The sequence below is a fragment of the Rhizopus delemar genome, genomic scaffold (genome assembly GCF_000149305.1).
Source record: "Rhizopus delemar RA 99-880 supercont3.17 genomic scaffold, whole genome shotgun sequence".
Lineage (NCBI taxonomy): Eukaryota > Fungi > Mucoromycota > Mucoromycetes > Mucorales > Rhizopodaceae > Rhizopus > Rhizopus delemar.
Window position 1 is genome coordinate 619,775 of NW_027137843.1, and position 26,353 is coordinate 646,127.

At 33.8% G+C, this 26,353-nt stretch overlaps 11 protein-coding genes across 11 annotated transcripts in view; 5 read left to right on the forward strand and 6 right to left on the reverse strand.

Annotated features, from left to right (window-relative positions):
- The window catches only part of RO3G_15814 (uncharacterized protein), a gene marked incomplete at both ends in the record, with an annotated part of 1,977 nt that extends 1,933 nt beyond the window's left edge, over positions 1 to 44 (forward strand). Inside the window, one exon of the mRNA XM_067670398.1 lies at positions 27 to 44. Coding sequence (XP_067526499.1) covers positions 27 to 44 — 18 coding nt within the window. The remainder of the gene's footprint in view (positions 1 to 26) is intronic.
- A 1,153-nt stretch (positions 45 to 1,197) lies between these two features.
- On the reverse strand, positions 1,198 to 1,908 carry RO3G_15815 (60S ribosomal protein eL14; the record flags this gene model as incomplete). Its single annotated transcript, XM_067670399.1, has 4 exons — positions 1,198 to 1,245; positions 1,310 to 1,561; positions 1,622 to 1,729; positions 1,903 to 1,908. The coding sequence occupies 4 exons, from the start codon at positions 1,906 to 1,908 to the stop codon at positions 1,198 to 1,200; spliced, it is 414 nt and encodes a 137-aa protein (XP_067526500.1).
- Positions 1,909 to 2,268: 360 nt separating this feature from the next.
- On the reverse strand, positions 2,269 to 4,173 carry RO3G_15816 (uncharacterized protein; the record flags this gene model as incomplete). Its single annotated transcript, XM_067670400.1, has 7 exons — positions 2,269 to 2,273; positions 2,362 to 2,628; positions 2,684 to 3,233; positions 3,292 to 3,411; positions 3,473 to 3,562; positions 3,618 to 3,920; positions 3,970 to 4,173. 7 exons carry the CDS (start codon positions 4,171 to 4,173, stop codon positions 2,269 to 2,271), a joined length of 1,539 nt encoding a protein of 512 aa, XP_067526501.1.
- Positions 4,174 to 5,406: 1,233 nt separating this feature from the next.
- RO3G_15817 (uncharacterized protein) lies at positions 5,407 to 6,217 on the forward strand (the record flags this gene model as incomplete). Its single annotated transcript, XM_067670401.1, has 4 exons — positions 5,407 to 5,517; positions 5,583 to 5,920; positions 6,109 to 6,138; positions 6,190 to 6,217. The coding sequence occupies 4 exons, from the start codon at positions 5,407 to 5,409 to the stop codon at positions 6,215 to 6,217; spliced, it is 507 nt and encodes a 168-aa protein (XP_067526502.1).
- Positions 6,218 to 7,215: 998 nt separating this feature from the next.
- RO3G_15818 (uncharacterized protein) lies at positions 7,216 to 7,810 on the reverse strand (the record flags this gene model as incomplete). The annotated part of the gene is made up of 4 exons (XM_067670402.1): positions 7,216 to 7,291; positions 7,365 to 7,484; positions 7,555 to 7,667; positions 7,733 to 7,810. The coding sequence occupies 4 exons, from the start codon at positions 7,808 to 7,810 to the stop codon at positions 7,216 to 7,218; spliced, it is 387 nt and encodes a 128-aa protein (XP_067526503.1).
- Positions 7,811 to 9,056: 1,246 nt separating this feature from the next.
- On the reverse strand, positions 9,057 to 9,599 carry RO3G_15819 (uncharacterized protein; the record flags this gene model as incomplete). The annotated part of the gene is made up of 2 exons (XM_067670403.1): positions 9,057 to 9,140; positions 9,201 to 9,599. The coding sequence occupies 2 exons, from the start codon at positions 9,597 to 9,599 to the stop codon at positions 9,057 to 9,059; spliced, it is 483 nt and encodes a 160-aa protein (XP_067526504.1).
- A 2,465-nt stretch (positions 9,600 to 12,064) lies between these two features.
- RO3G_15820 (uncharacterized protein) lies at positions 12,065 to 12,679 on the forward strand (the record flags this gene model as incomplete). The annotated part of the gene is made up of 5 exons (XM_067670404.1): positions 12,065 to 12,127; positions 12,194 to 12,223; positions 12,280 to 12,377; positions 12,439 to 12,499; positions 12,560 to 12,679. The coding sequence occupies 5 exons, from the start codon at positions 12,065 to 12,067 to the stop codon at positions 12,677 to 12,679; spliced, it is 372 nt and encodes a 123-aa protein (XP_067526505.1).
- Positions 12,680 to 14,023: 1,344 nt separating this feature from the next.
- Positions 14,024 to 16,158, forward strand: RO3G_15821 (uncharacterized protein; the record flags this gene model as incomplete). The annotated part of the gene is made up of 6 exons (XM_067670405.1): positions 14,024 to 14,079; positions 14,155 to 14,195; positions 14,260 to 14,358; positions 14,482 to 15,745; positions 15,797 to 15,902; positions 16,102 to 16,158. 6 exons carry the CDS (start codon positions 14,024 to 14,026, stop codon positions 16,156 to 16,158), a joined length of 1,623 nt encoding a protein of 540 aa, XP_067526506.1.
- Positions 16,159 to 17,647: 1,489 nt separating this feature from the next.
- On the reverse strand, positions 17,648 to 18,853 carry RO3G_15822 (uncharacterized protein; the record flags this gene model as incomplete). Its single annotated transcript, XM_067670406.1, has 1 exon — positions 17,648 to 18,853. The coding sequence occupies one exon, from the start codon at positions 18,851 to 18,853 to the stop codon at positions 17,648 to 17,650; it is 1,206 nt and encodes a 401-aa protein (XP_067526507.1).
- Positions 18,854 to 21,110: 2,257 nt separating this feature from the next.
- On the forward strand, positions 21,111 to 21,383 carry RO3G_15823 (uncharacterized protein; the record flags this gene model as incomplete). The annotated part of the gene is made up of 2 exons (XM_067670407.1): positions 21,111 to 21,138; positions 21,193 to 21,383. 2 exons carry the CDS (start codon positions 21,111 to 21,113, stop codon positions 21,381 to 21,383), a joined length of 219 nt encoding a protein of 72 aa, XP_067526508.1.
- A 2,359-nt stretch (positions 21,384 to 23,742) lies between these two features.
- Positions 23,743 to 24,903, reverse strand: RO3G_15824 (uncharacterized protein; the record flags this gene model as incomplete). Its single annotated transcript, XM_067670408.1, has 4 exons — positions 23,743 to 24,120; positions 24,174 to 24,269; positions 24,323 to 24,426; positions 24,474 to 24,903. 4 exons carry the CDS (start codon positions 24,901 to 24,903, stop codon positions 23,743 to 23,745), a joined length of 1,008 nt encoding a protein of 335 aa, XP_067526509.1.
- Positions 24,904 to 26,353: the final 1,450 nt, after the last annotated feature.

The following is a 26,353-nucleotide window of genomic DNA, read 5'->3' on the forward strand; positions in this document are numbered from 1 at the left end:
AAACGGGGTTAACTTTTGCCTTTTAGGGGAAAATGGGAAAATAAACTTTTTTTCCGGGGAAAAAAAAAAAAAAAAAAAAAAAAAAAAAAAAAACTGAGTGAAGAAATCGAACTATATTAATCACCTTTATTTCTACTAGCGTCAACAGCAAAGCCGCTTCATGAAGGCATTGGCTACTCAGCGTTTAATGGAACAAGTGTCTTCTTTAGAAAAGAATGTAAATCATTTGTCATCGCGTCCTATAGCTAAAAAGGAAGTTGATGTGCCCAGGGAAGTGTATACCTGTGTGGTAGATGTTACTGCCTTTTTGGATGGTTTGCCAAAGGTCAAGAAGTGGGCTAACCACTCCGCTGGACAAAGTTCTTTGGAAATAATTGTGCCTCTTGAAGGTTTGTGAATAATAATATTGGAAAACATACAATAGCTTATGAATATGTATGTATACATATTAGTTATTGATTTGTTGGATGATTATAAAAAGGGAAATTCCCACATGAACATACAAGCGAGAGAGTCAAATCGTTACCTGGATCAGAAGTTGTTGGAAACAAAATTGAAAGAAATTACAGCAACGGCTTCATACCTTCGTACACAAAGAGTGGGTGAAAAGCTGTCTGATTGGAGTCAGGCTGAAGCTTATTGGATTGGAGAAAAAGAAAGCAAGCCAAGTGAAATCAATGCATTGCTTTTATCTGATCATGAAGAGAGCACAGATGATGAGGACACTGAATCTGTTGCAAGCGACAACAGCTCTGACAATAATGCTTTGATAGCAGCATCAAGAAGAACTCGGGACGAAGAATCTGATAGTGAATCATCAGATGAGGAAGAAGAGGTTTATGATTATGAAGATTTGGAAGAGAATAACTCAGATGATGAAGCCTATACTTTTGATGATGTACCTATAAAATATCGACAAATCATCAGTTGTCTATTACACTACCATAGCGAGCTTCAACAAGAAAATGATAAGCCAGAAAAGCTTGTTTTGGTTACTAATGATGAAGATCTAACCTATTGGGTAGAATCCTTTGGCGATCCAAAAACAGGAAAAAAGCTGTTGGTCAAAACAGTCAATGAATGGGACCGTTTAGTCACTGATATTGATTTTGAAAGATCCTATGAATACACTTGGAGACATCGATAAAAGTAGTTGAAACATGTACTTTTTATTTTAGTAAGAAAAAAGGAACTTGTTTATTGCTTCTTGGCAGCCTTGACAGCAGAGGCAAGAGCGAAACGACGCTATAATAAATAAAGAAATTGAGTTGAATAAATGCAATATTTTTTTTCCTTTTCTTTTATTTACCTTGTTCTTCAACTTGTTCACCTTGAAGCGGTCAAAGTCGGACAAAGAAGCACGAACCTTGCGTTGTTCAATCTTCTTGGCCCAGGTGGTCTTGTTCCAAGTAGCAACAACGTCACTCTTTTCCAAGGCCTTCTTGAGGGCAGCTTGACCAACACTACGGGGGAGCTTCTTGAGAACAATGGGGGTCAAAACCAAACGGCGATAAGGGAAGGCTTGACGAGCAACACCAGTGGTGGGACCGTCGATGAGAGCCTACATATTTTGAACTGACATTAATGCCTTCATTCTGATTCGATACTAAGAAAAACTTACGCGGTTGTGATCAACAATGTCAACAATGACGGCTAACTTGCCAGCATCAGCACCGTGGTTAATGAGGACAACACGTCCAACTTCGACTTGACGCTTGAAAGAACCTTGCTATATAAAAATTGGAGATTAATCATACATTCTGAATTCATATTGGTCCTCTTTCTTCTTTCTCTCTCTCCACTCTTTTTTTTTGTCATGCATCATTCCATCATTTATTTTTTTAATCATCCGTTTTATTTCACTCTTTACTCTCCCCATTTCTATGTTGGATTAATACATACAACCATTGTTATGGATTATATAGTCAGAGAAAGAACGGTTAATTGTTCAAATCTATGGATACATTTACACGCAGAAAGTGGAGTATTTTTTTTTCCCCGAAGTATATCTGAGATTCAACACGTCCGACATCAATTACAGTACTCTTTTCGTACCGGAAATAAGTGGCTTAGTTATTTACTTTAATGCATTTAAGCAATAGCACCAAAGTATACCAGCAAGAAATTAGATACAACTAAACACTCAATAGAAGCATATTAATTTGGATGAGTTACTTTTAACGGCTGAAATTTCAATGAAATCTTTACTTGTGAACAAAAAAGGCATTTTTTATTATTATAAAATGTGATTATGTGGTGCGTTGCTGTTTATTCTAAAAAGGAACAATATAGGCCAATCAATTTACCTAATAATTCTTTTAAGGTATACCTGTTCTGAAGAATGCTCCACTTCTATTTTACGTTTCGTTCCACTTTTAACAGCATCAACGTAGCAAGTGGCGTGAAAAATCTTGTCTTTTTCCAGTACAGCATTTTTATACATCCACTCTTCTTCATCATCGTTCCAAAAATCAATAAAATTTTCACCACAAATAGGACAAGTCCTTCTTTCATCTGTGTGTTTAATGACTGTAAGTTCATCAGGTTTAACATCAGCTTCATTTGTATTGTTGTCTTCATCAATAAGTTTATTAACATGTCCCATACCATCCTGAAGAAAAGTGGGTACTATCATATATATATTTTAGAACAAATTGTTATCACACTAATATGTACTTCTTACCTTGCTGGCTCACAGACTCTCCCCCTTCTCCATGAATCCATTCATTCACAGTAACAAACCATGAGCGAGACAAGCCGCGTTTCCCTCTTTCTTTTATTTTTCTATTTTGTCTAAAATGTATATCTAAATGCGCGTCCATCTTTTGTTGACCTTTTTCAGTTTTGGGATATCGAAAACCGCATTGTTTGCATTGAAGTGGTTCAGCAGAATAAAGTAGTTCAATAGCACCAGGTCTTGGGATTTGAAGATCTTTGGAGTCTAATCGAAGAGAACTTACATTCTTCAGGATTGTTGGCTCTTCTGGAATATGGTTCAAGTAGCCCATGGAGGTTAAACTCTTTAATAAGTCAGCCGTATCTAGTTTGACTGAAGCAATGGGAATAGGATTGACATTGGACGAATTATTAATTATTGCTGATGGCTGTGGTATTGATAATTCCTTAACGATACTATTGTTGTTGCTAGTTGTAGAAATAGAGGCAGTTTTAGATATGTATTGTTCAATTGAATTTGTTTGGCCCATAGGAAGAGTAGGTAAGATGGCCTGGATCTTTTTTTTTCCTGATAGATTGATAAACAATTTAAGGCACATTTTTATGGTTACTTACTTGATCAAAGAGTTGATTAATGGAGCTACTTGTTACTGTAGGGGCGCTTGGTCTGTTTATTACAGTTTTTTGAGGAAGTACTGATTGAATTTGTGCCAAGAGATTGGTGGTTGAAGATGACTTTTATAAAATAAAGAAACGGATAAGATTCGAAGAAAAGAAAAGAATATAAGCAACTTACTAAATTATCTATCTTGTTTACTTGTAAAGCAGGGTTGATATTTTTATAACGTGGATCTCTAGTGTTAACAACAGTTTGAAAACGTTGATCCTATAAACATCTTTAAAATGTGTTTCTTTCATTGTTTGTATATTAAATAATTTACCTTATTTAAGAAATTAGGGTTAACATGAATATTTTTAGGTTGTTTTTCTTGAATATAGGCAATAGATTTTTCAATTGGCTCGATAACATGCCGAGGAAAGACTGGACGACCACCAGGCAAACCGTTCTTCCAAGTGAGCAGTAATCTCTCAAACTTTTCTCTAACGATTGGATCACTTAAATTATAAGCACCCAAGAATGTATCAACCATATTTCTTCCAAATACTGAAATATAAATACCACCGACATTCTTACAAATAGAATCAATTAAATAAATGATAGGCAATTTCTGTCCAACCGCATTCTAATTGACTTTAATATTTTTTTTTTTTTTTTTTTTTTTTTTTACTTACAATTCTCAGTTGATTTTCAATCTCTTTTACAATGATAGTAGCAGCGCCTTGGTTTTCTTGCGCCATAATAGTTAGGTTCGTAATAATAGGTTTACTATTAAACGTAAGTTCAGACAATATTGCACGATAGCTTCTTCGTAACACTTCAAGATTGGGCTGTTGATATTGTCTTGTTTGCTGGCTATTCATTGTATTCACAGGCATAATTTACAATGTAATTATATGAAATAGGTTCAAGTTAAATGTGTTTAATCAAACAAAAACGAATTGAAAACAGATAATAAAAAAAAACTTTCTTTTTATATAAAAGAAAATATAAAAGAGTTAATAAAAGTTATTTATTTTTCTTTTTCTTTTTCTTTTTTGTTTGCTGGTCGATTAAAAAAAGTAATAGATTTTTTAAATAGTAACCAATAAAGAAAAAAGAATACCTAACAATCAGTACGTTTAAAGATTTTTCTTTGAACAAACAGTATAAAAAATTACCTTTTTATAAAATGATATTGATTAGAAAAGAAAAGTAAAAATGATAAAAAATCTTTCTTAAAATCAACTCAGGTGCCAATCCGAAACTCGAGAAAGAAAAAAGCACAGTCTTTTAAACTAAAATTAGACGATTGCAAAATGTTTTTGGCGATTTTAGACTTTTCTAGACAACTGTAAGCATTGTAACAATGACTATAAACTTTTATAGACATAATAAATTGTTGCTGCTTCTCCGTAGGTGTTTTGAATCATTTCCATAAATTTTAAAGGGGAATGTCGAAGAAATCTTTGTATCAACATCTCAGTTTTCTGATGTACGTCTTTTAGGGTACAAGAAATTGTATCTCCTATAAAAATACATTTAAATCTGAATGATGTTACTTGTTTACCAACAGTACAGATGATTTGGACAGTATATGTGCCGGATGCACTGCATAAATTCACTAGATCATGGAGATTGCTTTTATGAATGCATTACACTTGCTTTGGCAGAACATTGGAGCCTTACTGACAAAATAGCAGTTATTATGCAATATAAAGTATGATTTAGTTTTGCTTTAATATATGTTAAAAGTATAGGCAATTTTCTATATAATCTCCCTTCTGATAATATGCTTACCAATATTATCTAAGGCGTTATGCGGTTAATTATAGGATTACGAAGAAAAAGATAACTAAGAAAGTTTTTTATTGGGCGTGCATAGATCTAAATAATTGATTCACATAAAGATGTACAATGGACTTCAAAACTGATGTTGAATCTAGGGCTTTTTTTTCCTCTTTAAATCAAAAATACACTATGCACAAAGATTTTAGTTTGCTGGAAACAATTCTTTACACACCTGCTGCTGGCATGTTTCTAAAATAAAAACTGGACTCATATGCCTTCATCTAAACTCAAAGCTAGGGTTCTTTTTGCTTGAAGAGCATATTAAACGACTGTTAAAAGCAATGCAAGATTTCAATTCGCTTGATTCCACCTTATTTCAAAAGAAAATAACGAAACAAAAAATAATTGATTGCTTGAATTGTAAAGTTCCCAACGATGGAAAATATTATCGTGTAAATATCAACTTAAACACATATATATACCTTTATTTATAAGCTAATCTATTATTGTTTGTTAGGTCCGGCTGTTAGTTGATGTTGACTCTAATGTGCACATTGAGTATACCCAATTGCCAAATCCATCTTTTTCATATGAATCCCTTGAAGATGCAGCTAATTCTGAGCCATGCTGTAACATAGTTTTGGACAAAGAGCCCATACTAGAAAAACCAAACAATCCTTTTGTTATACATAAAACTACAAGACGCGGTATGTATGATAAGTCAAGGGAAAGAACTAGTTGCGATTGGCATGCAGCTCTTGATAAGCCTTTTGATGTTGTTCTATGGAATGAAAGAGGCGAAATTACAGAAACTAGTATTGCTAATATTGCTATAAGAGTCTGTGAAGATGGAAAGTATGTCTGGAAAACCCCGAAAGTTGAATGTGGACTCCTTCCAGGTGTATTTCGATCATTTCTAATTTCAAGTAATCAGAATGTGATAGAAGACGTTATAAATGTTGAAGACTTAAAACGAGTACAAAAAGTTAGTTTTTGTAAATGTAGTCTAATGTTTATATCTAATTCATATTTTACAAAAACAGGAAGATTGGCCGATTGTTTGCTTCAATTCAGTAAGAAAGTTATATAGAGTAAGACTATTATCAGAAAATTTTGATGATTAGCTATTTTATAAGGAGAGACAAGCGATGAACACTTAATAAAAAATCAGTCTCTTTTCTAAAGCAAAATTTGAAACATGTTTTATCATTGACAAATACATATTCTATCTATTTTGCATAATATGTTCTCAGAAATAGGTAATTTTTCTGGTATTATTACACCTATTTATTAAAAATATTTATACATCTTGAAGCATCTTGCTTCTTTTTTTTACCCATGCCAAATTTGTGCCTTTACTTAACTGAAGTTGCAATAATATATTTTAATTGGCCTATTTCAATATCCGCCATTTCGAAAATGTAAAACGCTACAGAAAACTTAGAGAATGCTTTAACCTTTTCATGAAATGGATTCGGAATTAATCTCAACTCTTGATGCTTTGTAAGACGCTGTTCAGCAAAATATGAATTTCAATATTAACAAGAGACGATATAGGTATAATAAAGAAGGGGTAAAAGGCGTATTAGTAGCAGACGAGAAAGGTTTCTGCTTAGGAGGTAAGAAAGACACAAACAAGTTAACAGCTCAATGACACACAACCAACACCATACTTTTGCTGAATAGTACGGGGCATAGCCAGCCCAGAATCATCAGCCTTTATTACAGCAGTTGCAAATGCAGCCAACAATCTCGGAGAATCTTCAGAAGACAAAGCAGAATGTCCAACTGTCAATATAGAATTTGAAAACAGGTGAAAAACAACTTCTGTTTATTAAAGATCCTCTTACGTTGCTTACTAACTGAGTAATTTAGTCAAGTAGTGATTCGCAATGAAGGAGCTTTTACATTAGCTATTTTCATGTGAAAACATAAAATTTATACCTTAATGATTGTACAATACAGTGTATAAAAATTTCGATATAAACATGCCTTAGTTAAGAATGTATAAGTAGAAAAGTTATTAAAACTTAAAACTAAGTCGTTGTATGCAGCATGCGTTTGTCGTGCCAACTTGACCAGGCCGGGTTCTATAGCCGAATTATGTTTCTCGAGCTTGAACTCCGAGATTAGAACAACACATTTGATATTTATTGCCATACTATACACCATGAAGCCTGATTTGTAGGATCTTGATTCATAATTTTCACATCGCTATCATTTGTCCTATATTACATATATATAAAATCACGTCAACTATTCATTCAACCAAGCTTGAGTATTTATATTTATAAATTACCAGTGAGACTTGAAACAAGGATCAAAAGAAAACTCTAATTGTAATATTGGAGCCACAAAATGGTGTATATAAGAATCCTCAATTGAACGACCAGGTGATCCAGTTATCAAAAGTGGTAAACTAAATAAAAGAGAATGACAATACGAGCAATATACTTTAAAAATACTAACTGTCGTTCATAGATATTTACATTTGAGCCAACAGCTGTGCTGTATGAGCATCAATATAGTTCTTATTTTCAGCTGCTTCGGTCATGTATCTTGAGCAGATTGATATACATGACAAGAAATCTCTTGGTGGATCCTTCAGATAAAAAAGTATTTAACTTGCTACATAAAAATTATCAAAGCTTCGCTTTAATATATTACCTCGTTGATTTTTAGGCACCAACATAATACCTTATTTGGCCCTTTGGGATGATGTCCCTTAAAGCCCAAGCTAGACATGATTGTTTGATGCATATCTGTACCAAGATGTTTTGTAACAGAAGTGCCTAAATTGTTACTGAAGACGTACTCTACGTTGTTGATGCAAGCGTTTAAAAACCCCAGCTGATTTTTATCCTTGTTTTCACTATCTAAGTCCTGCTTTGAGGCCCTCTATAGTGTCCAGCTCTTGCTGTAGCCTTCCTAATACATGATCAATAGGAGCAATAAGTTGTGCTCTTACAGCCACAGGCGGTTTACCCTGCAATATATTATTTCTTTTCCATACAAGTAACTGTAGCTTGGAAACACTTTCTTGGTAACTAGTTTAATTTCATCACACTTGTCTTCTGGTATTAGATGTATTTCATGAGCCAGATTAACAATCAAACGATTGATTTTATCAGTTATTTGTTCTTGCAACACTGAATGTGAAGCATAAACTCAGTTAGCTCTCAACAAGCCGGGTCCAGTTAGCGATTGACCTGTTGTAAAGCTGACATCTTGGATTAGTGTGATCAGACCAGACATGATAAATGCAAGTGATTTGCATATCCTTAAGGTTATGATGTGTGCTCATATCAACATAAGCATGATCTATTACAGAAGCTACAGAGGAGTTTGTCTAAGTACCTTAAAAAGCTGGAAGTAGTTAAGTCATTCATCATCATACTGTTATGAAAGAATTCGTCCAAAAGCACGCGCCAATCTGAGAAGGTTGCAAATGGTAGTTTTTTGGTCAAAAGTTAGAATAATTGAAGTCACCGACTATTATCAATCTATCAAAATTAGTTTGTTCGTGCATCTTGTATAGTATCTTCGTCTGCTGCTGGTCAAAAAAAAAAAAAAAAAAAAAAAAAAAAAAAAAAAAAAAAAAAAACTCGAGTTTTCTTGTTTGAATGGGCAGACGCATATAAGTTAAGAACAAAAAAGAGATTGTAGAAGTGCTGAGGACGCTCGAATTTGCATAGTTGAAAGCGTGTAGAAATGGATGTATTGGTTGTGTTTATGGCTATAATTTGAAAGCGATTAGAAAAGAAGAGAATACCAACACGAGGTGTTCAGTGGGCCACCTTAAGCTGAAAATGAATGTTGAGTGAGTGTATTAGCTACGGAGTTGAGGCATGAGATCCTTGCAAACATATTGTATCATATTTCTGAAGGCGTAAGTACCTTATATAATCCTTTTATGTTTGTTGAGGTTTGTATTTAATGAGACTATTAAGATTTAAGGAGGTATATTGGCATAGGATGTTATTTCTTATAATTAATGATTTAGATTGAGGATTGAAGGGCGCATTTGCATTCCAAAGGATGAGCCTCTCATTATTCCATTTATAACTTCATTTGCCTATTGTAAGCTTGATAAATTGTTGTTTATAATCTCTCCTTTTGGGTGGTAGCTAGGTACATCTGGACATCCACTAGTTGTAGAATTGTCATCACCACTGCTCAAATGCTGAGCAGGCGCTTGTAGATCCTGTGTCGGTTGAAGGAGCCCCTCAGCTTCAATAGGTTGATCTTCTATCGTATCAGATGTAATAGACATATCGTCCCTTTCTTCGTCTTTGTAGTCGGATATACTTGTCTCAATATTCTTCTTAGTAGTATTGATGGATACAAGTGGTTGGGTTTGATAAGACTTTCTATCACGCTTTTTAAGTGAGCTTATAGGCGTATTTCTACGTGTGCATTCAAAAGAGCGATGCCCATATTGATGACAGGAGTAGCAAATGACAAAGATATTAGACTGAGGACATTCAAACTTTATATGCCACTCCTTGTGGCAATAACGGTACCATATAGGCATATTATTCCAAATTGCATGGAAGAAATTTCCGGTTTTGCACCGGCTAATCTGGTAGATTTTTGTCGTTAGCTGTGTTAGCTGTGACGGATGTTTAATAGGGCAAAATTAGTTCCTATGAAAAAATACAGTAGCAGATTCTGTACAAATGCCTACATCCATGATGTCACCAAAGGGCTTTAAACTTATCTGAAGACCGTTTAAAACTTCTTCGAGAGGTAGAAGTGGAAGATGAGTAAGTTTAAGATTGACACCTTGGGCTATATTGTCAAGGGAGACACACGGAAAAACCCAATTTAGCATCTGGAAAAAACAAACCATTATTGACAATGTCGCTATCATCTTTATCTTTGGCAGTATCAATCCCAAGGAGTCAACGGTGACCATCGCTCAATGGAACACAAGCATAGGCATTGGGATGTTGCTCTTTAAATAAAATCATGTTCTGTTGATCAGAGTGTTTTCCTTTGCAGTCTGAAATATCTATCAAATTAGCCTCTTTTTTCTAGATGCACTGAAAATCCGAGTCTGTAGTGTGAGAATCATCAATATGAGGTGGCAAGATGTGACCATACATCAAGGGTACTCTTGTTGCTGCAGTTGCTGCTTGGGCATACGATTTGTACTTGGCTTTGCGATTAGATGGAGAGTAATAAGGCTTCCCCACAGGAGAGGATGTTGGGAGTTGGGAAGAAGAAATTTGAAAAATTATTCGTGCATTTGAAAAGCAAAATCTAGCACACACTCAGAAAAAATATAATTGAACTTAGTGTATAGATTTTTCCAAAATGATCCACTCGTTTAAAGTAGGTTTTCACTGGGCTTATGAGCATCAACTCGCTCTTTCAGATTAATATGTAGATTGATTTTTGACAATTCTTCACAACTTGTCGTGCCCATGTAGTGTTAATCACGTCTTGGAAAGTAATTACGCCAGTAATAGATATGCTTATGCCCCTGGTATTGGTTAGTGTTGTGCTTCAAAGATAATCATTGTATAGCAATCAAGCATTACTAACGGTTAATAATGTGGGTACATGGAAATGTAGATTTACTAAATATGTATGTGTATTTACGAAAATAGACTGGTGAATGAGGAGCAAGTGCTTATATTGAACTATGTCATTATAATATCTTTATGTACCTGGAAAAAACTTAATATTAAAAAGCAATGCATATAATTTAGGTAGTATAAACTCATAGAAGCTGAAGTAAAACTTCGATTCTCTTCGCAGAGACTTACGATCTAACAACCGTGAGTGTTTTTTTTTCTGGAAAACAAAGAATTAATATCCCAATTCAATTTATACTTTTTTTCTCAGCTCTTTCTTTATCTAGTAAACTTCTTCACTAAAAATATAGCTCCCACAGTAAGGAGCAACATTTAGAGATTATTACTGAGTAAACCCCGATCGGATTAGCTTATTTATTTACCAATAAGTTTAATTTTACCTGATTTGTCAAATTGCTTGTGATAGAAAGTATGCATTTGACTGTATAATCAGAATAAAATAATATATCCTATCAGTATTTTCATGTATTTATCTGTAATCATTGGCTGAAAGCAAATATAAGAACAATAGAATAAAAAGAATTAAAGAAAAATTTGTAATCATAAAAGAAAATTGCTTAGTCAATTAGCTCTTTTCTGTGGATACAGGAGTAAGAATAAAACAAAACAAAATAAAACCCCAAATTAATATAATAAAAGTACCTACAAAAGATTGAATACATATTCATTCTTCTTAAAGTAAAATAAGTATAAAAATAACTCTGAAAATGCCAAGTTCTTAATGCAGTACAAGTATTTAAATATAAATGGGGGAAAATAGAATACCCTTTTTCTATAAAAAAAAAAAAAAAAAGCAGAAAATTTGAAGTTGCACAGAAAATACTTTTAATTTGCGACGATTGAAATGGCAACAAGAACTAAAAAAAAGGAATTACGTTATACACAGTGAGAAAAAAGTTGATTTGAAGTCGTATTTTGATTTCACTTTATCTTATAAAGAAGAAACAGAGGTAGCGTCCAAGTTATGCTAGAGTAATGGCTTTATATAGATGAATGCCTGAATTGTTAAATTTGAGGACACACAAACTGTATTGAGTTTAATTAAAATTTAGTTTTTCTTTATACAGAAAATATAACTCAAAGAAAGCAACTAGCGTTGCCTGCCAATAAAGTGTGAGACAAATTGAGAATAAGGACTGTCTCCACGAGGTTTAATCAAATTAATGTTACATTGTAATTATCCACTCAGTACCTTGCGTTTGTCCGTGCGCATCGGTTTAAAATAAAGAGTTCAGACAGCAAGTGAAGTCAGTAAATTTTATTAAATCTGATATAGTGTATCATTCTCCGCTTTTAAAAACCGAGATTTGGGAAAAAAAAAAGAGTATAAAAAGGCTGTTTTTATTTTCAAAAAAAAATTGTTTATTCATAAAGTTTTTCTACCAATTATCCAATCATGAAGCTCTCTCTTGCTGCTTTGGCTGTTGCTATTTCATCTGTAGCTGCCAGTAACATTACAGTAGGATTCTCTCTACTTTTTATTAGAATTGAACACAGACTAACAAGCAAAATAATTTTTAAATAGGTCATCGAACCTTGGGGACAAACCACCTGGGTAAGTTGATGTAATATAAAGTTTATATTCTCTTTTGCTCATAATTTATTTTATAGACTGCTGGCAGTTCTGGTCTTGTTCACTGGTCCTTCCCTGAAGGTGCTGGTAAAACTTGTGAAATTCACTTGTTGACTGGTGAAGCTACCAATGCTACGTAGGTTTTCCTGTTTTATCATTGTATATGCAAAAGATATGAACTCATTCAAACTATTTAGCGTTGTTGCCAATCTCACTGCCAATGACCACACTGTTCCTTGTGACTACACTAGAGCCACCGTATGTACATTATCACTATCTTTATGAATTACATTATCTAAAGCACGATCTTCCAATTAGTTCCTTCCACTTCCTAGCTACACTCCTGGTCAATACTTTGTTCGTATTGGCCCTGTCGGCTGTACATCTGACGAGTATGGTTATTCCAACTACTTCAATTATGTCGCCGCCAGTTCTTAAAGTGGCACAGTTCTTGGTAAGGATTAAAGAAACGTGTAATGCAATGAATTATGATCAACTTACTATGTTTTGTATATTATCAGACAAAGGTGATAGCAAACAAATCCCTGTATATACTCCTTTGTCAACCAGCCTTAAAAGGGGAAAAGATATAGTCTTTTATGAGATTAATATTTTTTGTTGTAATATAGAACAGTTAAGTTAATAAACTTACGTCGTAAAACAAAAGTTTCCTTTTTAATATGTTTGGATCAAACAATGGCAGCATTTTCTATTTCTGAAATTTAATATAAAATAAACAATAAGTAAACCTTAATGAAAAAGATGGTTTGCTCATGTATACATGATTAAAAATGAAATTAATTTTTAATTCTTTGCCTCAATGTCAGAATTTTCTTTTATAATGTCGTTGGAGAATTGGCAATATTTTTACTAGTAAACTTCTTTGATTTCGATTCTGTTAATCTCAATTTGTACAAAAAAGGAATCGAAACACACTCATGTGTTCTGCAAAGTATGACACGGTTTATTATTTGATCACATAGAGTTTTAATTATCAATAGATTTAATCGCTTCTACATAAAAGTGTTGGAATTTATTGATTGACAGCTGCTAAGCTTTATGGAAATACCATATTTAGCTTTATATAAACTATCAATTGTTCAAAAAAGTAGGTCAATTAAAGTATTTGACAAATATAATAATGTACGTGAAGAATCAGTCGCTAACATGTCGAAAAGAACATTTTATTGTGATATCAAACAATATTGCACAATGATTTATATTGAATACGGTTAAATTTAAAATGAAAGGTTGTTCAATTCGCTTTGATATGCAATTTAACGTGGAGAAGCCTTGACAAGTAAATTGGTTATTTAATTCATACTTTTATAGAGTAAAGCAAAAAAAAAAAAAAAAAAAAAAAAAGTATAATACGAAAATGAATAGAAAGTACAAGGTAATTTTTTTTTATTGATTTAATTCGTATGTCTAATAGTTATGGCAGTAGAAGGACGGAAGTGCACATTACGCGTTGTATTTTTATTTCATTTTGAATAAAGTTTAGTGCTTTTTTTTGGTCTTCAGAATATAAATACAGTATCAAAAACGCACTTTATTGTCACAATGCCATTATTATGATGTTTACTAATTGGGTCAATGAGTATTAGTAGCAATTATAAGTGCTACAGAAGAAATATAAATATTTTAAACGATTAAATAAACTTAGCCTTTACTTTGAAATCCTTTAGTATAATCAAAGCGAAAATTAAATTCCGATACACAAACTTATACATTTTTGTATAAAAGTGACTTAATTTTTTCTTTTTTAACCTTTACAAAGCAATGTATCTTAGAGATTATCATGAAGTGAGATTCAAAGAAAGAAGAAGAGGAAATACGTAAAAAAAAAGAAAAAAAAAAAACAATGGAATCTGATTGAAGCAAGAGAGAATAACTTATGAAATTATATTTAGTGAGCTTACACGAACTGCTCGATTTGTTGTTAAACCACAAAGTAAAAGACAAAATAGCATTTCCTTCAATTGTAGAGCTCTAGAGAAAAACTAAGCATAATATAGATGAATATGCACAGAAAAGAAAACCTCCAGCAATTGAATCAGAAAAAATACTTTTTGAATCTGAACCTATTGTTCAACCTTCTGCCTCAGAGTACAGACGTAAGAAGGAAAATCCATTTATTATAAAGCCAAGATATAACGCAGCCCAGCAAGCTTTAACACTAAAATGTAACTAAACAAAAAAATAATTGTTTAATTGTTGAAAGCTAAATTTTTTGTTAGCTAAAGATGAACAAAAGATTATAAGTGAGACAAAAACAAGATATGAATCTATAATACCCAGCAAAAGATCATTTGATACAGTGGAACAAGACATTCAAAGTGAACTGAGTCAAATGGACAAAGGCGATGAACCTGTATCAGAAAGGTATCTTTCATTGCAACATGAGACAACAAACCAGCAATTTGGAAGAATACCTCAAACAGAGGATGAAAGACAATTAATAGAAGATGATGTACGCAAGGACGGGTTACTGTATATGGACAGTGCTTCTTACAGCGAAGATACACAAATACTTGTAAATATGCAACATAAAGCCAGTGCACTGCAGCCAGAAATGAACCACACGAATACTGAAGAAGATGAAACAATGTATGAAACTAAAGCAGAGAAAGCAGAAACAAAGCCAACGGAAACAGAGCAAGAGGAAGCAGAACATGAAATTGGAGCAGGAAAAATAGAACATATGGAAGCAGAGAAAGTAATAGAAAAAATGGAAATAGAAAACGAAAGCATCGCTCAAGAAGAAGAGAATGAAGAGACTCTTTCAATACGTGACAGCCCTAGTTTACATTTTATGAGCGATGTATCTGATATCATGATGGAAACTTATGATATTAGCTTAACAAATATGACTGTTACGTCTCAAGAACCTAACAAAGATACCCAAGAAATTGTAACTGAAATACAGCACAATGCAATTTCTGAAAAAGAAACATCCGTACAACCAGAACCAATACAACGGGTTGAAGAACTACGCAAGTCAAAAAGTCCTTCAGTAATAAGCCATGCAGAGAACATCCAGTCGATAGATGATCGCGTTAACCAAGACATACAAATGGAAAAAGAGAAAAATGCCCAATCTCCAGTCAACAATACACAGCCAACGGACCACTTTGAAAAAACATCTGCTGACTATAATTTTGAGAATATGGAGGACAATTATGGCTATGATGGAGCAGAATTATTGGAAGGTGACGTACAAGGCTTTATTGAGGAGGAAGCACCAGCCATAGAACCTTCTAAAAGGCCAAGTGGAGCTTCCTACCGTAGTGGTGATAGTGTGCTTGAATCTAATGAGGATGTAGACAATGCAGGATATACAAACCAAATAGTCAAATCCGAAAAAGAACAAGAACTGGATAAAATTATAAACGAACTAAAATCAAGTATTCGAAGCACGAATCAAACTAGGGCTATGAAATTAAGAGACATTCAAACAGAGATCTTTAACTCTGTCATTGTTAAAATAGTCAAAGAAGAACAGTAAGTACTATATTAAAAAATTCCTGCACGTACTAAATTCTAATTTGATAGAAAGAATACAACAAATCCTATTGCACGAAGGACTATTTCCGAATTCTATGACAGATTATCAGAGTCATTAAACCATCAGCAAAAGCTATTTAAAGAATATCAAGGAGTAAGCATTAATAAACAGCGATTGAATAAAATAGCGAGTAAGTACAAGATGGAGTTGCTTGACATTCAAAAGAAAAGACATCAAGTACGAAGAAAGATTGAAGAGCAAAAAGAAACATTCCAAAAGATGGATGAAAAAGCAAATGTAAGTAGAAGCAAGATGATATTTATAAGAGAGACTTAATTATATCCATGGTTAGGTTCTATCAAGTCTTGACGATTTCTTTAGTGGCATCAAATCATTAAGTATAGAGTAATAAAGACGCGTTTTTGATTTGACGTGACTTGGTTTTACTGTAGATGTAACAAAGTCTTTTATTTTTTTATTTTTTTATTTTTTAAAAGGAAACCGTATTATGTTTACCAACAAACAAAAAATTGAAAAATTCAACGCGGATACAATATTAAGACTAACCACCTTTTTGGATCTGTCGTCTATCCTACAGCTAACTCTCACTTCTAAATCTTTTTGTCATCTAATGAAAGATGAATTTGTGTTCAAACGTTTAGTTGAACGTGATTTTGGCATCACTGACAAGAATCCTGAGGAATCGTGGGTTAAATATTACAAACATTTAAAAGCAGAAAAAAAAAATCAGCAAGTGAAGAATGGCAATGATTGTCCTCACTGGTTAGACTATCCAGAAGGCACAGCAGCGTTATTATTAGAGATCAAGAAAATATTATACAAAAGCCAAACACAAAACCCTTCTTTATGTCACCTCTGTCAGACACAGCCTGCCACTTTTTTAAATATGCATCCTGCTTGTCACAGTGAAGGTAAATAGAAAGTTTAATTTTTTTGAAAAAGAGGATAAAATGAAACATTGATTCATGTTCATCATAGCATGCCGTGGCTGTTTAGATAAGTTTGTGGATGATGAAGAGCATTATTCTATTCAATTAGAGTTAGACACAGGAAAACTGTATTGTTTCAAATGTGAAGATAACCAAGCTCACAGGGTACTTGTATATTGTAAAAGGGGGAATTCATCAAGTTTTATTTATACCCAAAACGCGTATGATAGATTGATGAAACAGAAAAGGGGAGTGAAATCCTAAAGATCCTAAATGCACCGAGTTCAGAACAAGAGTTAGATTTAAGACGCAAAGCCGAGCACTTACTTTATATCCAAGAACTAAGACGAGAGGAAATGTCATTAAAGCATTACTTTGTAGAGAAGCAGTGGAGTAGAATGTGGATGCTGTTCAGAACTCGTAAGTTGTGAAAAAGGATGAATGAGATGTGTGTACCCATGATTTTTTAGGCGAAGGTTCACCATTACCAGGACGTATCACGAACAGCAAATTAGCACGTAACAGCGGTACACTCGATCCTAATATTCGATTGCCCATGGACAAATACCGTCCATCGCCTGAAACACATGCTGATATCATAAGTGTAAAGCTTTGGAATTACTTAGCGAAAGCATATGGTGTTCAAGGCAAAGCTTATAATGAAGGTATAAAGGTTATAATGTGTTGGTATGTTACTGAATGACATTTCCATCAGATGATATTGTTGCACCCGAATACGCAAGACTGAGAGTTTATGTTGATGATTTTAAGAAAAGCATTAACCTTTATCCTTAAGAATAAAAAAAAGGAACTTTTTTGTGTTACATTTTTAGAGCATGTAAATCTTGTTTTGCAGTCATTTTATTTATATTTTATACAAACATTTGCGGTTTAAGACAGTATACGGAAGAAAGGGGATTATAGAAAAAATTTACAGCAAAAGATAGATTAATATGACAAACTGTATAATTTTGGATCCCAAGTTCCTTTTTTCAAGCCAGTTTGTTTAACAATGGAAATCGTGTCCTTTCCTTTTTCAAATCGCATAACGGCTATCAAGTCCCCATTCTCACTTTTTTTGAGCCCATTGACAATTGACAATACTTGTTTAGCAAAATAAGACCTCTGAATGGCATCCTGAACGGTCAACTTGGGACTTTCTAAGCAGCGGATCATCAAATGTTGAGGTAGTGACGCGTAAACGCGTGCCAGATCCATAACGCCACGCATAGGAGGCGTACGGGATGGCATATAACCGCAAGCGGTAACTTGACCAATGTTGACATTACCACTTAGTTTGATCGTAGGTGAAAAAGCTTCCAATTGGGTAGGCATGACGGCTGCTAAGTAAGTCACGATATTTTCTTCCAAAGCTTCTACCCAATGACGAGGCTCCTCTTCCTCTAAAGGTTGGTAGGGCTCCATGGCCTGAATGTAAGTCATTGCTGTTTTTTGGTTATTCAAATTCTGGTTCAAAGCTAAAAGCAAATGTTCCAAAAGAGGTTCCAAGCCCAGTTCTTCTGCAGCTTCAAGTAATTCAATGGCAATCTGAGGTTTCTCATTTACAAAAAACATGATTTCTTGAGGTGTCAAAGGGCGACAGAGATGTCCAATGATCGTGTGGAATGTCTCGGGAAGCACGTAAAGATCGAGCTCAAGAGTGTTTGTATGCTCTTCCATGATACGTTGACAAAGAACAGGTGATCTACAAAGGATAGCCCTAGTCAATGGATACGTTTTTTGCAAAGTAGGTACATAAACTGAGATGTCAGAATAACCTTGAATACAAAAATGAATTAGAAAAGAAGTATTCAATAAGAATAACAATTGCTCACCTTGATACATGAATCCCATAGCTGGATAAACACCATTTGCATAGTCCATAAATGGTTGACCTTGATCGTAGATAGGTGGTTGGTGAGGGTGATGCGGAGGTGGGGGAGGATGAAAATAGCCAGGAGGGTGATGAGGATGGTGAGGCAAAAGGTGATTGATCATTGGAACAGGTGGCAAGGGTATAGGCATCTGTTGATGTTGCTGCAAAGGGGGAGGGGGAGCTGAATGCTGTTGAAAGTTGTTGTGCTCGGCTCCATTCATAAAATTGACAGATTTATAATGTTCGTTGTTATAGTTGACTGGTAATACTTGAACCATAATTTGGCTGTTGAAAAAGAAAATAAAAAATGTTAAATGTTTTGTCGAATGTTATGTGCGTATAATTATTAGTTGAGAAAATAGATGATATAGTACAGCAGAATACACACAAAAAAGGTGGATAAAGGGGCAAGGTAACTTTTTTTTTGGTATTATTATTAAAACAAAACAAAAAAAGAATTACTTTTTTTTCACTTACGTTTTATTAAAGAGAAATGGTGCAATTTTTCTCTTTTGTTGTTTAATTTGTTTAAAAAAGAAAAATATTTTTCTTCTTTTATAAAAGAGCTATTGGTGTTATTTACAAAAGGAGTTCTTTGTCCCAAAAAGAATGAAATGGGGAAATAAAGAAGTATTTTTTTAAGTGACCAAGAGCAGAAAATAAACCTATCCAATCAAACTTAATTTCAATCATAGTCACATTTTTTTCTGAGTTTCTCAATTTTTTGAAACCGGTCCTTTTTGCTATTAATTTTCAACAACTATTGTAAGAAAGTGTAGCAAGTCAACACTGGTGTTTTGGATTTTGAGATAAAAACTGATCCTAATTGGTAGTTTCTAGCAGATTTTAGCTCAAGTAAGATACATTTCGAAAAGGAAATAGGAAGCTGTATCCGCTACAAAATGCTAAAGGGTTTACATGCAGCTTAAATATTGCGCAGTTCAAAAGAAATCAAATAAAAAAAGACTAGAACTTCAAGCAATTTTATTTTATGCCTTCTTTAGTATAAATGAATTGATTACAATCAAGGATGTCATATCTCTTTGCTAGCTATAGTGTTAATTCCTTTCAAGCTCTTTTGTCAATTGTTCAATTTGGTGCCCTAGCCATTCTTTATATGTTATTGCACCTACTCTTTGATTTGCTATTGATGGGTTATCTTCACACATTTTTAATGATTCTCTTAGTTTTTCTAAAAATTCTTTTTTATCGAATGTTGGGTGTGTTAAGGTAGGCATGTAATCTCTTATAGAAAATGAGAAGAAAGAAGGAAAAAAAAAAAAAGAGCAAAATTCGAGGTTTTTTATGTGTTGCTTTATGCATGTATTTTAGTACATCCTACAAACTTGGCACAGCCTCATTTCTCAATCTGATTATAGTTTTATGATATAAAAAAAAGAAAAGAAAAAAGAAATACGCGGCTCAAGACACATCTACAATTTCATTTCAGATATTTGTTTTGAATTGTAAGCGCAACTTTAAGCGCGTCTATATGAAAAGTCAAAGGCTAAGTTTAATGTCCTTAGCGTAAAGAATGGCTTTAAAGGAAACAAAATTATTTTACATGATACATAAATCCCTACATGTATGTAAAGGCTATTGTCTTTGTAATGGTCTTAATATCTGTAATCTGCGAGTTTTAAAATTGTAACATTTTTTGGACTCGAAACCTTTAATTTTTTAACATTTAGTTAATGAGCATAAACGTTTCAATCGAATACCTACCAGAGAATAGTTATGGATATCACAAGACCTCTGATGTTTTGAACCTTGGTGTAATATTGTACATACACAAAGCTAAGGTTCATGCAGCTGACACTTCACGTATTGTGTAGACAGCAATAGCGACTGACAGGTCAATAATACACAGATAATCATGTCATTAAAAAATGATTTGCTCATCTGTGTCGTTTCCGTTGGTCTCTCAAGACAGAATCAACGATAGAAACACTAGTGCACAAGACGCAGTTAAAGATGCGGAGATCTTGGTCCATTTTGATGCGTTGTATCAAGAATCGGCTCCCCATCAACAATCGATGATTAGACGGGTAGTGACCAATGATTTGCAGGGTAACTTTGCAATATATGTACAGAACCCTGCGAGAGTCATAAGTCAAAGAGAAAGACAGAGAGGTTTTAGGGAAAGAAGAACATCAATATCGTTTGAAAAAGCCTCTTCAATGCAAAGAGAGCCATCCCAGTCTGAGGTTTCCTGTCATGTTTTGACATGTGAATAGGATGCAGTGTTATTGTTCCGGACTAATCTTTACAAATGAGTTTGAATAAGAATAGTTCCTGATAATTAGTAACTACCCTGAATATCATATTTCAGTTTATATCTAGACAGTATATTATCAAAATCATATCGGTTGTAGCTATCTTTTGTCATCTAATTTCAGGTTCTGCCCCCAATTGATATAAATAGCCTTGAAATCTTTCTTTAGTAAAACTATTCGACTTTAGGGCTATGGTTCGGTTTTGTTAGTTCTTTATTCTTATTTTTACTCTTCACCTCCGAACAGACAGGAAGAAACCATGCTTGTAGCGCTTATCAGGGTAGTGCGTATGCATATCTTAGTTGCTCTCGGATTATTCCTTTCTAATTTTTTTTTCATAGATACGCTCAAGAACAACTCGTTTGAATCATATATTCAGTCATCACAAGGAAACTGGACCAACCTGGCCTATGTCCGAAAATCGCCTGGAAACGAAGATGAAGTAACAAGAGCAAGGCTCACCATATGTATGACCGAACGCTTGAGAAAGTACTGCTACTGCCAAAATATATTCGTATCAGATGGCTCCTGAGCCGATGCGTCCATTTTGGCCCGCGACATTAATGGTGGTCCAAAAGTCTTTGATGGTAACATACAAAGTGAATAAGTCATATTTTAATGACATGGTCATCTTTGTACTTATGTTCTTTCTTAATGAACATGTTTTCCTATCTGGCGTTTAGCACCAAAATAATCCGCTAATGTGTGATCGATTATGCAGATTTCTCAACTGACCCCAATGATATTCAGAGAGCACTTAAGTACGCTTTAGAAAACAAGATAAGTAGGAGGCAAACTACAGGTAGACTAATGCTCATAATTTTTAGTATATACAAGAACATTAGGAGGTAGCTGTCGTACATCAATCTGATATCGAAGTCCTTAGTTGTCACAATTTGAAAGATAGTACAGTTATAAAAAAGTTTGAATGACGAAAAGGGACAGTGCATAGGTCCAAATAAATAAATATTAAAGATATGGGATGAGAAGTTAGTAAGCGTAACGGAAGTTGCCAAGCAAATAAATACAAACATAAACAGACAACAAACATAGTAGCTTATTGAGTAACGTAACGTACTGATTTCCACATGTAGCTAATTATCTATATTAAAAATTGCTACCTATGCTACTACACATTGGGATTATGTCAATACGAGCATTTGTATATGGATTAGGTGCAAATTTCTGATAAAACAAGACAAAATGATCCTCTGAGTTATCACTTCTATCCTATGAGATGGCAGTTCTTGTTGTGTAATGGTTAAGATAATTAAATGAATGGCAAAAAGAAAGATTAAGATTAAGTTTGGATTCTTTTTGAGGCTGATCTTTTTTTTCAGTTTAAGTTGAAGAATTATTTTAATTGAAGTCAGGTATTTATATCTTATTGAGTGAGTGGCTTGATATCTTCTATTGTAATCGTTATTCTAATCTTCAGGTACTTTGGCAAGTGTCATCTATAATTAGGATTATGAAAACGTTTCACTTGCTCTTTTGTATGTCTGTCATAGATTATATTTTTATTCTGGAATTTCTAACCATAAATTGTAGAAGATGTTCGTACTTAATAGTTGTCACTCCACAGTAAACCTTATACAATGTCCACTCTTCATCAGACGCACATCTATCTTACCTTCTCTTGCTTGCTTAATTTGTTCAGACTAACAAGAAGCTTTGGAATATTGTTTCTGTGTCCACCAAAATCACTTTCTTGACAATTTTTGAAATGAGTACTTTCCACGTCACTTCTTCTCCTCCTTTCCCGTCATTCATGTATTGTTTTAGAATTTATTTCTTCTTGTACTTTGGATCAACAACTACATATATTTTCCACTTTTTTTTCATAAAATTCTCTTTATTTCACTAAAACAAAGAAATCCATAAAACATATTGCTTCTTTTTGGCCTATCCTGTAGTTTCATAAAGCTTGTTTCGTTTACTGAACCGAACCTATCTTTGCGTCAATCAAAATCATTTGTCACTGCTCATTTCCAAAATCTTGTGAATTCACCTCCCTTAAATATACTGTAAGCTGTTGCAGTCTATTAGCAGCATAATGCATACGAACAGCTAACATCAGCTGTACAATAACAATAAAGAAAACTGCTACGATAGCCAAAATATGCAATTGAAAAAGGCAATTTCTCCAGTTTTTTAGAGTAATTGAGATATCGTTTGGCATTAAGGAAAGCTTTTTTAACAATTCTTTGTCTTTTATCAACTTTTCAGCTAGTTCATGATTTGCTAATACGGATTCCAAGTGTTTATAATATCGTATTTGATCATCGGCTGCGTTTTTTTCAATGATGGCTGTTGTAAAAAAGAAAAAACGTTAACAGGATATATTTTAAGTACACAAAGCAAAGTATTCTTACAGCTAGTCAATCCAATGTTCTTGAACGAAACCTCAAAGGTGATAAAGATTCGTACTTTTTGTTTATTGATTCGTGTGATACAAATTCTAGATTCAATAAAGTACAGAGAGTCTATTGGTGTATTGGGTATTGTTTTTTTAGAGACTGTACATGAATAATAAGGCAAATGATAGTACTCTCTTTTTTCATGGATAAAGGTTTCTGTTAACTTTGTGTCTGTATGCAATTACTTAGAAACCTTGATTAATTGAAGTCATGTTTTACTACACTTACGTTTTGATGAAGTTTCTATTTTCCTCTTTGCAGTTATTTTTCTTGTATTATTCTTCCAGTCTTCTATTTCGACATCTTTAAATCCTGTTAGTTAAATTGGGTTTGTGCCCTTTATACTTTACCTTCAAACTGTTCGCATTGTTCCATAAAGCATCTTATAAAATTCTGTTCAAAGAACAGCTTATCAAAGGCTTCAACTGTAGCAGAGTATACTTTATCTAGTGCTACATGGCTGAACTTTTATTATTCTCTATGGCCAGTACGGGCTGCAGTCTTGGTTGTTGGATATTTATTTACTACCTTGTTTTCTAGATCAACATTTGACGAATCAGAGTCTGTCTTTAATCGGCTATCGGGGGCCGGCGGTATATCTACCGGATCACCATGATGTGAAACGGCACTTTTTTCCAATGATACCTCCTCCACTGGAAAAAGAGAATATTCGCCTAGATCAGTAGCAGATTCGCTTGAATGCATGCTTGAATAAATACTTGAATAAGCTGACTCCTGTCTGTTATCTTCACAAGATGATGACGGACATAGCTCTCCTTTATGTAGCTTCCATAATGTTGTTATTTGATGATAAGCACGATCTCGAGAAAGAAAAGAAGCGAATATATGCTGTATGATATTAGTTAATGATTGTAGTGCGTGTATTTTTTTTACTGTAATACCCTAGAAGCATGTGTATCGATCATAATTCCGTTAGGAAATAATTTAGCTGTCATCCTTTTTTCTACGGATATGATCTCATCAAAGTTGATGATTAACTAGTATAATACTTTAGTATTCGCTTATACCAAGTATACTTTGTGTATATTACATTGGTGACCCAGCCAAATATATTTGATTTAAAGCATATATGGTGTTCAGATATGTAAATATGTCCTTGTAGTAAAATTTCTTTTTGGACAGCGCATTTATAAACTAAAACAAGTATTTTATATTTACTGTATCAACTACAATCTATTTACCTTCTATAAGCTTATCTGTTTGAGGCACGCTCTTGAAAAGTGCATGGAATGCATTATTTCTTTTTTCACTTGCTAATTGAAATTCACAAGTAGAGGCAATACTTTCTGGATTTTCTGTCATTTTTTTTATTTCAGTAGTTGATGCAGAAGGTACAGCATCGTCAGTACTCACAGACCAGCTTGATTCATTATTTTTGATACTTTTCATGCTCAACCTATTTTTGTGATGGTTCTTGCTTGTAGCTCTGCTGCTAATATCAATTGATTCGCTATCGTCAATTAATATAATTGGATCTTGATAGCTGGTTGATTCATCTTGTATGTGTTGAGCAGGAGTTTGGATGATCCCTGAGTTTAATGGTTGTTTTCGGTCAGTATTAGATTCTTTGTGATTATTTTCTGGATCTAATCTTTCAATTCTATCTGACATGTCTTTGATGATAAATCTTTATCCTAAAATGATAAAAAAAATTTTTTATAGATATTTAAAGTTATCCCTTTCAAATTTGTTGAGAAACGAAAAAACAAAAGAAAAGAAATTCCAAAGTAAAACCATTAGTTTTTTATTTGAATCTTTAGTGTATGTTCTTCGCTAAGAAAAGCTTAAGTAAACTAAAAACAATGCTGAATCATTTTTAACATGAAATTTCCTAAAATAGACAACCGTTTTTTTATTTATATTTTAGATAGCCGCATTAGGCACCTGGTGTCTTGTAGACATCATTTCATTGAAGCCATATCACAAAGAAAAATACAAGGAAGATAAAAGCCCTTTGGGATCGAGTGCAAAAATGTAAGGAAGAGAGGAGGTTAAGCGGGAACAAAATGGATAAACACTAGCGAGGATTATCAGGCAAGTGATTTAAAAGCTTTTGTCCTAGTTGTGAAGGTTGTGATGGCAGTTTATTATGATGAAAAAGGCGAACGCATTCATAAAGACTGTTTCATACAACAGGCTACTTAAAAAAAATGAAAGGATGATATTCCGAAAGAAACGCGATTTCAGAGTAGTAGGGTATTCAAGAGGAAGAACAGGAGGATCATTAATAAGTTATGGCATCTGTAGGTGTTGATGAACCTCAAGACAATAATCGACATAATTTTTTGGTAAGCGGTTGATCAGGGTGGATGGGGCAAGCCTTTAGCCTACTAGGAGGCCAAACAAGGAACCATCGGACACATTGACTTTGTTCTACTCGAGACATCGGTAACCAGAGTATTAAACCAAGAAAAGTACTGGACGACAGAAAGAAAGAAGTTTGGAGCTTTTCTCTGCTCATTGTCTGATCGAAGCGCCTTGTAAGAATCTTAAGCGTATTTTCTTGAAGGCTTCTTGTTGATTATCTTAATAAACAACAATTAATGTTTCCAAAGAGCTATCCTGGAGAGTTTGTATCATTGCAATCGATTGTTTGACTTTTTAAGAAACGAAAAGAGATCATTGAGGTGTGTATCGTTAGATAAGCATTAAGAACGAAGAACGAAATGGACCTGTCAGACGTTAATACGTCCCTGCATACTTGATAGTTTTGCTATATGTAATACCAATTTGGTAGAAGAACGGAAAGAGTCAAAAAAATTCGGCGAATATATTTGTTCTTGGCGTCTTCAAACTTTGTGAAATGGGAGGACATAAAAATGCTAATAACAACACCAAATACGAGTAGTGAATAGCTAACCAAATTTTTTGGGATCGACACCAGTAGCAAAAAGCTGGTTGAAAGCCGCCGCCTCTTTGTTAATAAAAATGACGAGAGTATGGTACTAACATATTCGCTGGATTTGACGGGACACTAAAGTATGTGAAAATTGTGTGACGAGGAATGGTTCACGGTAAAATTAATAGGAAATTGAGAGATCAGCGGTGTTACCAAGGATAA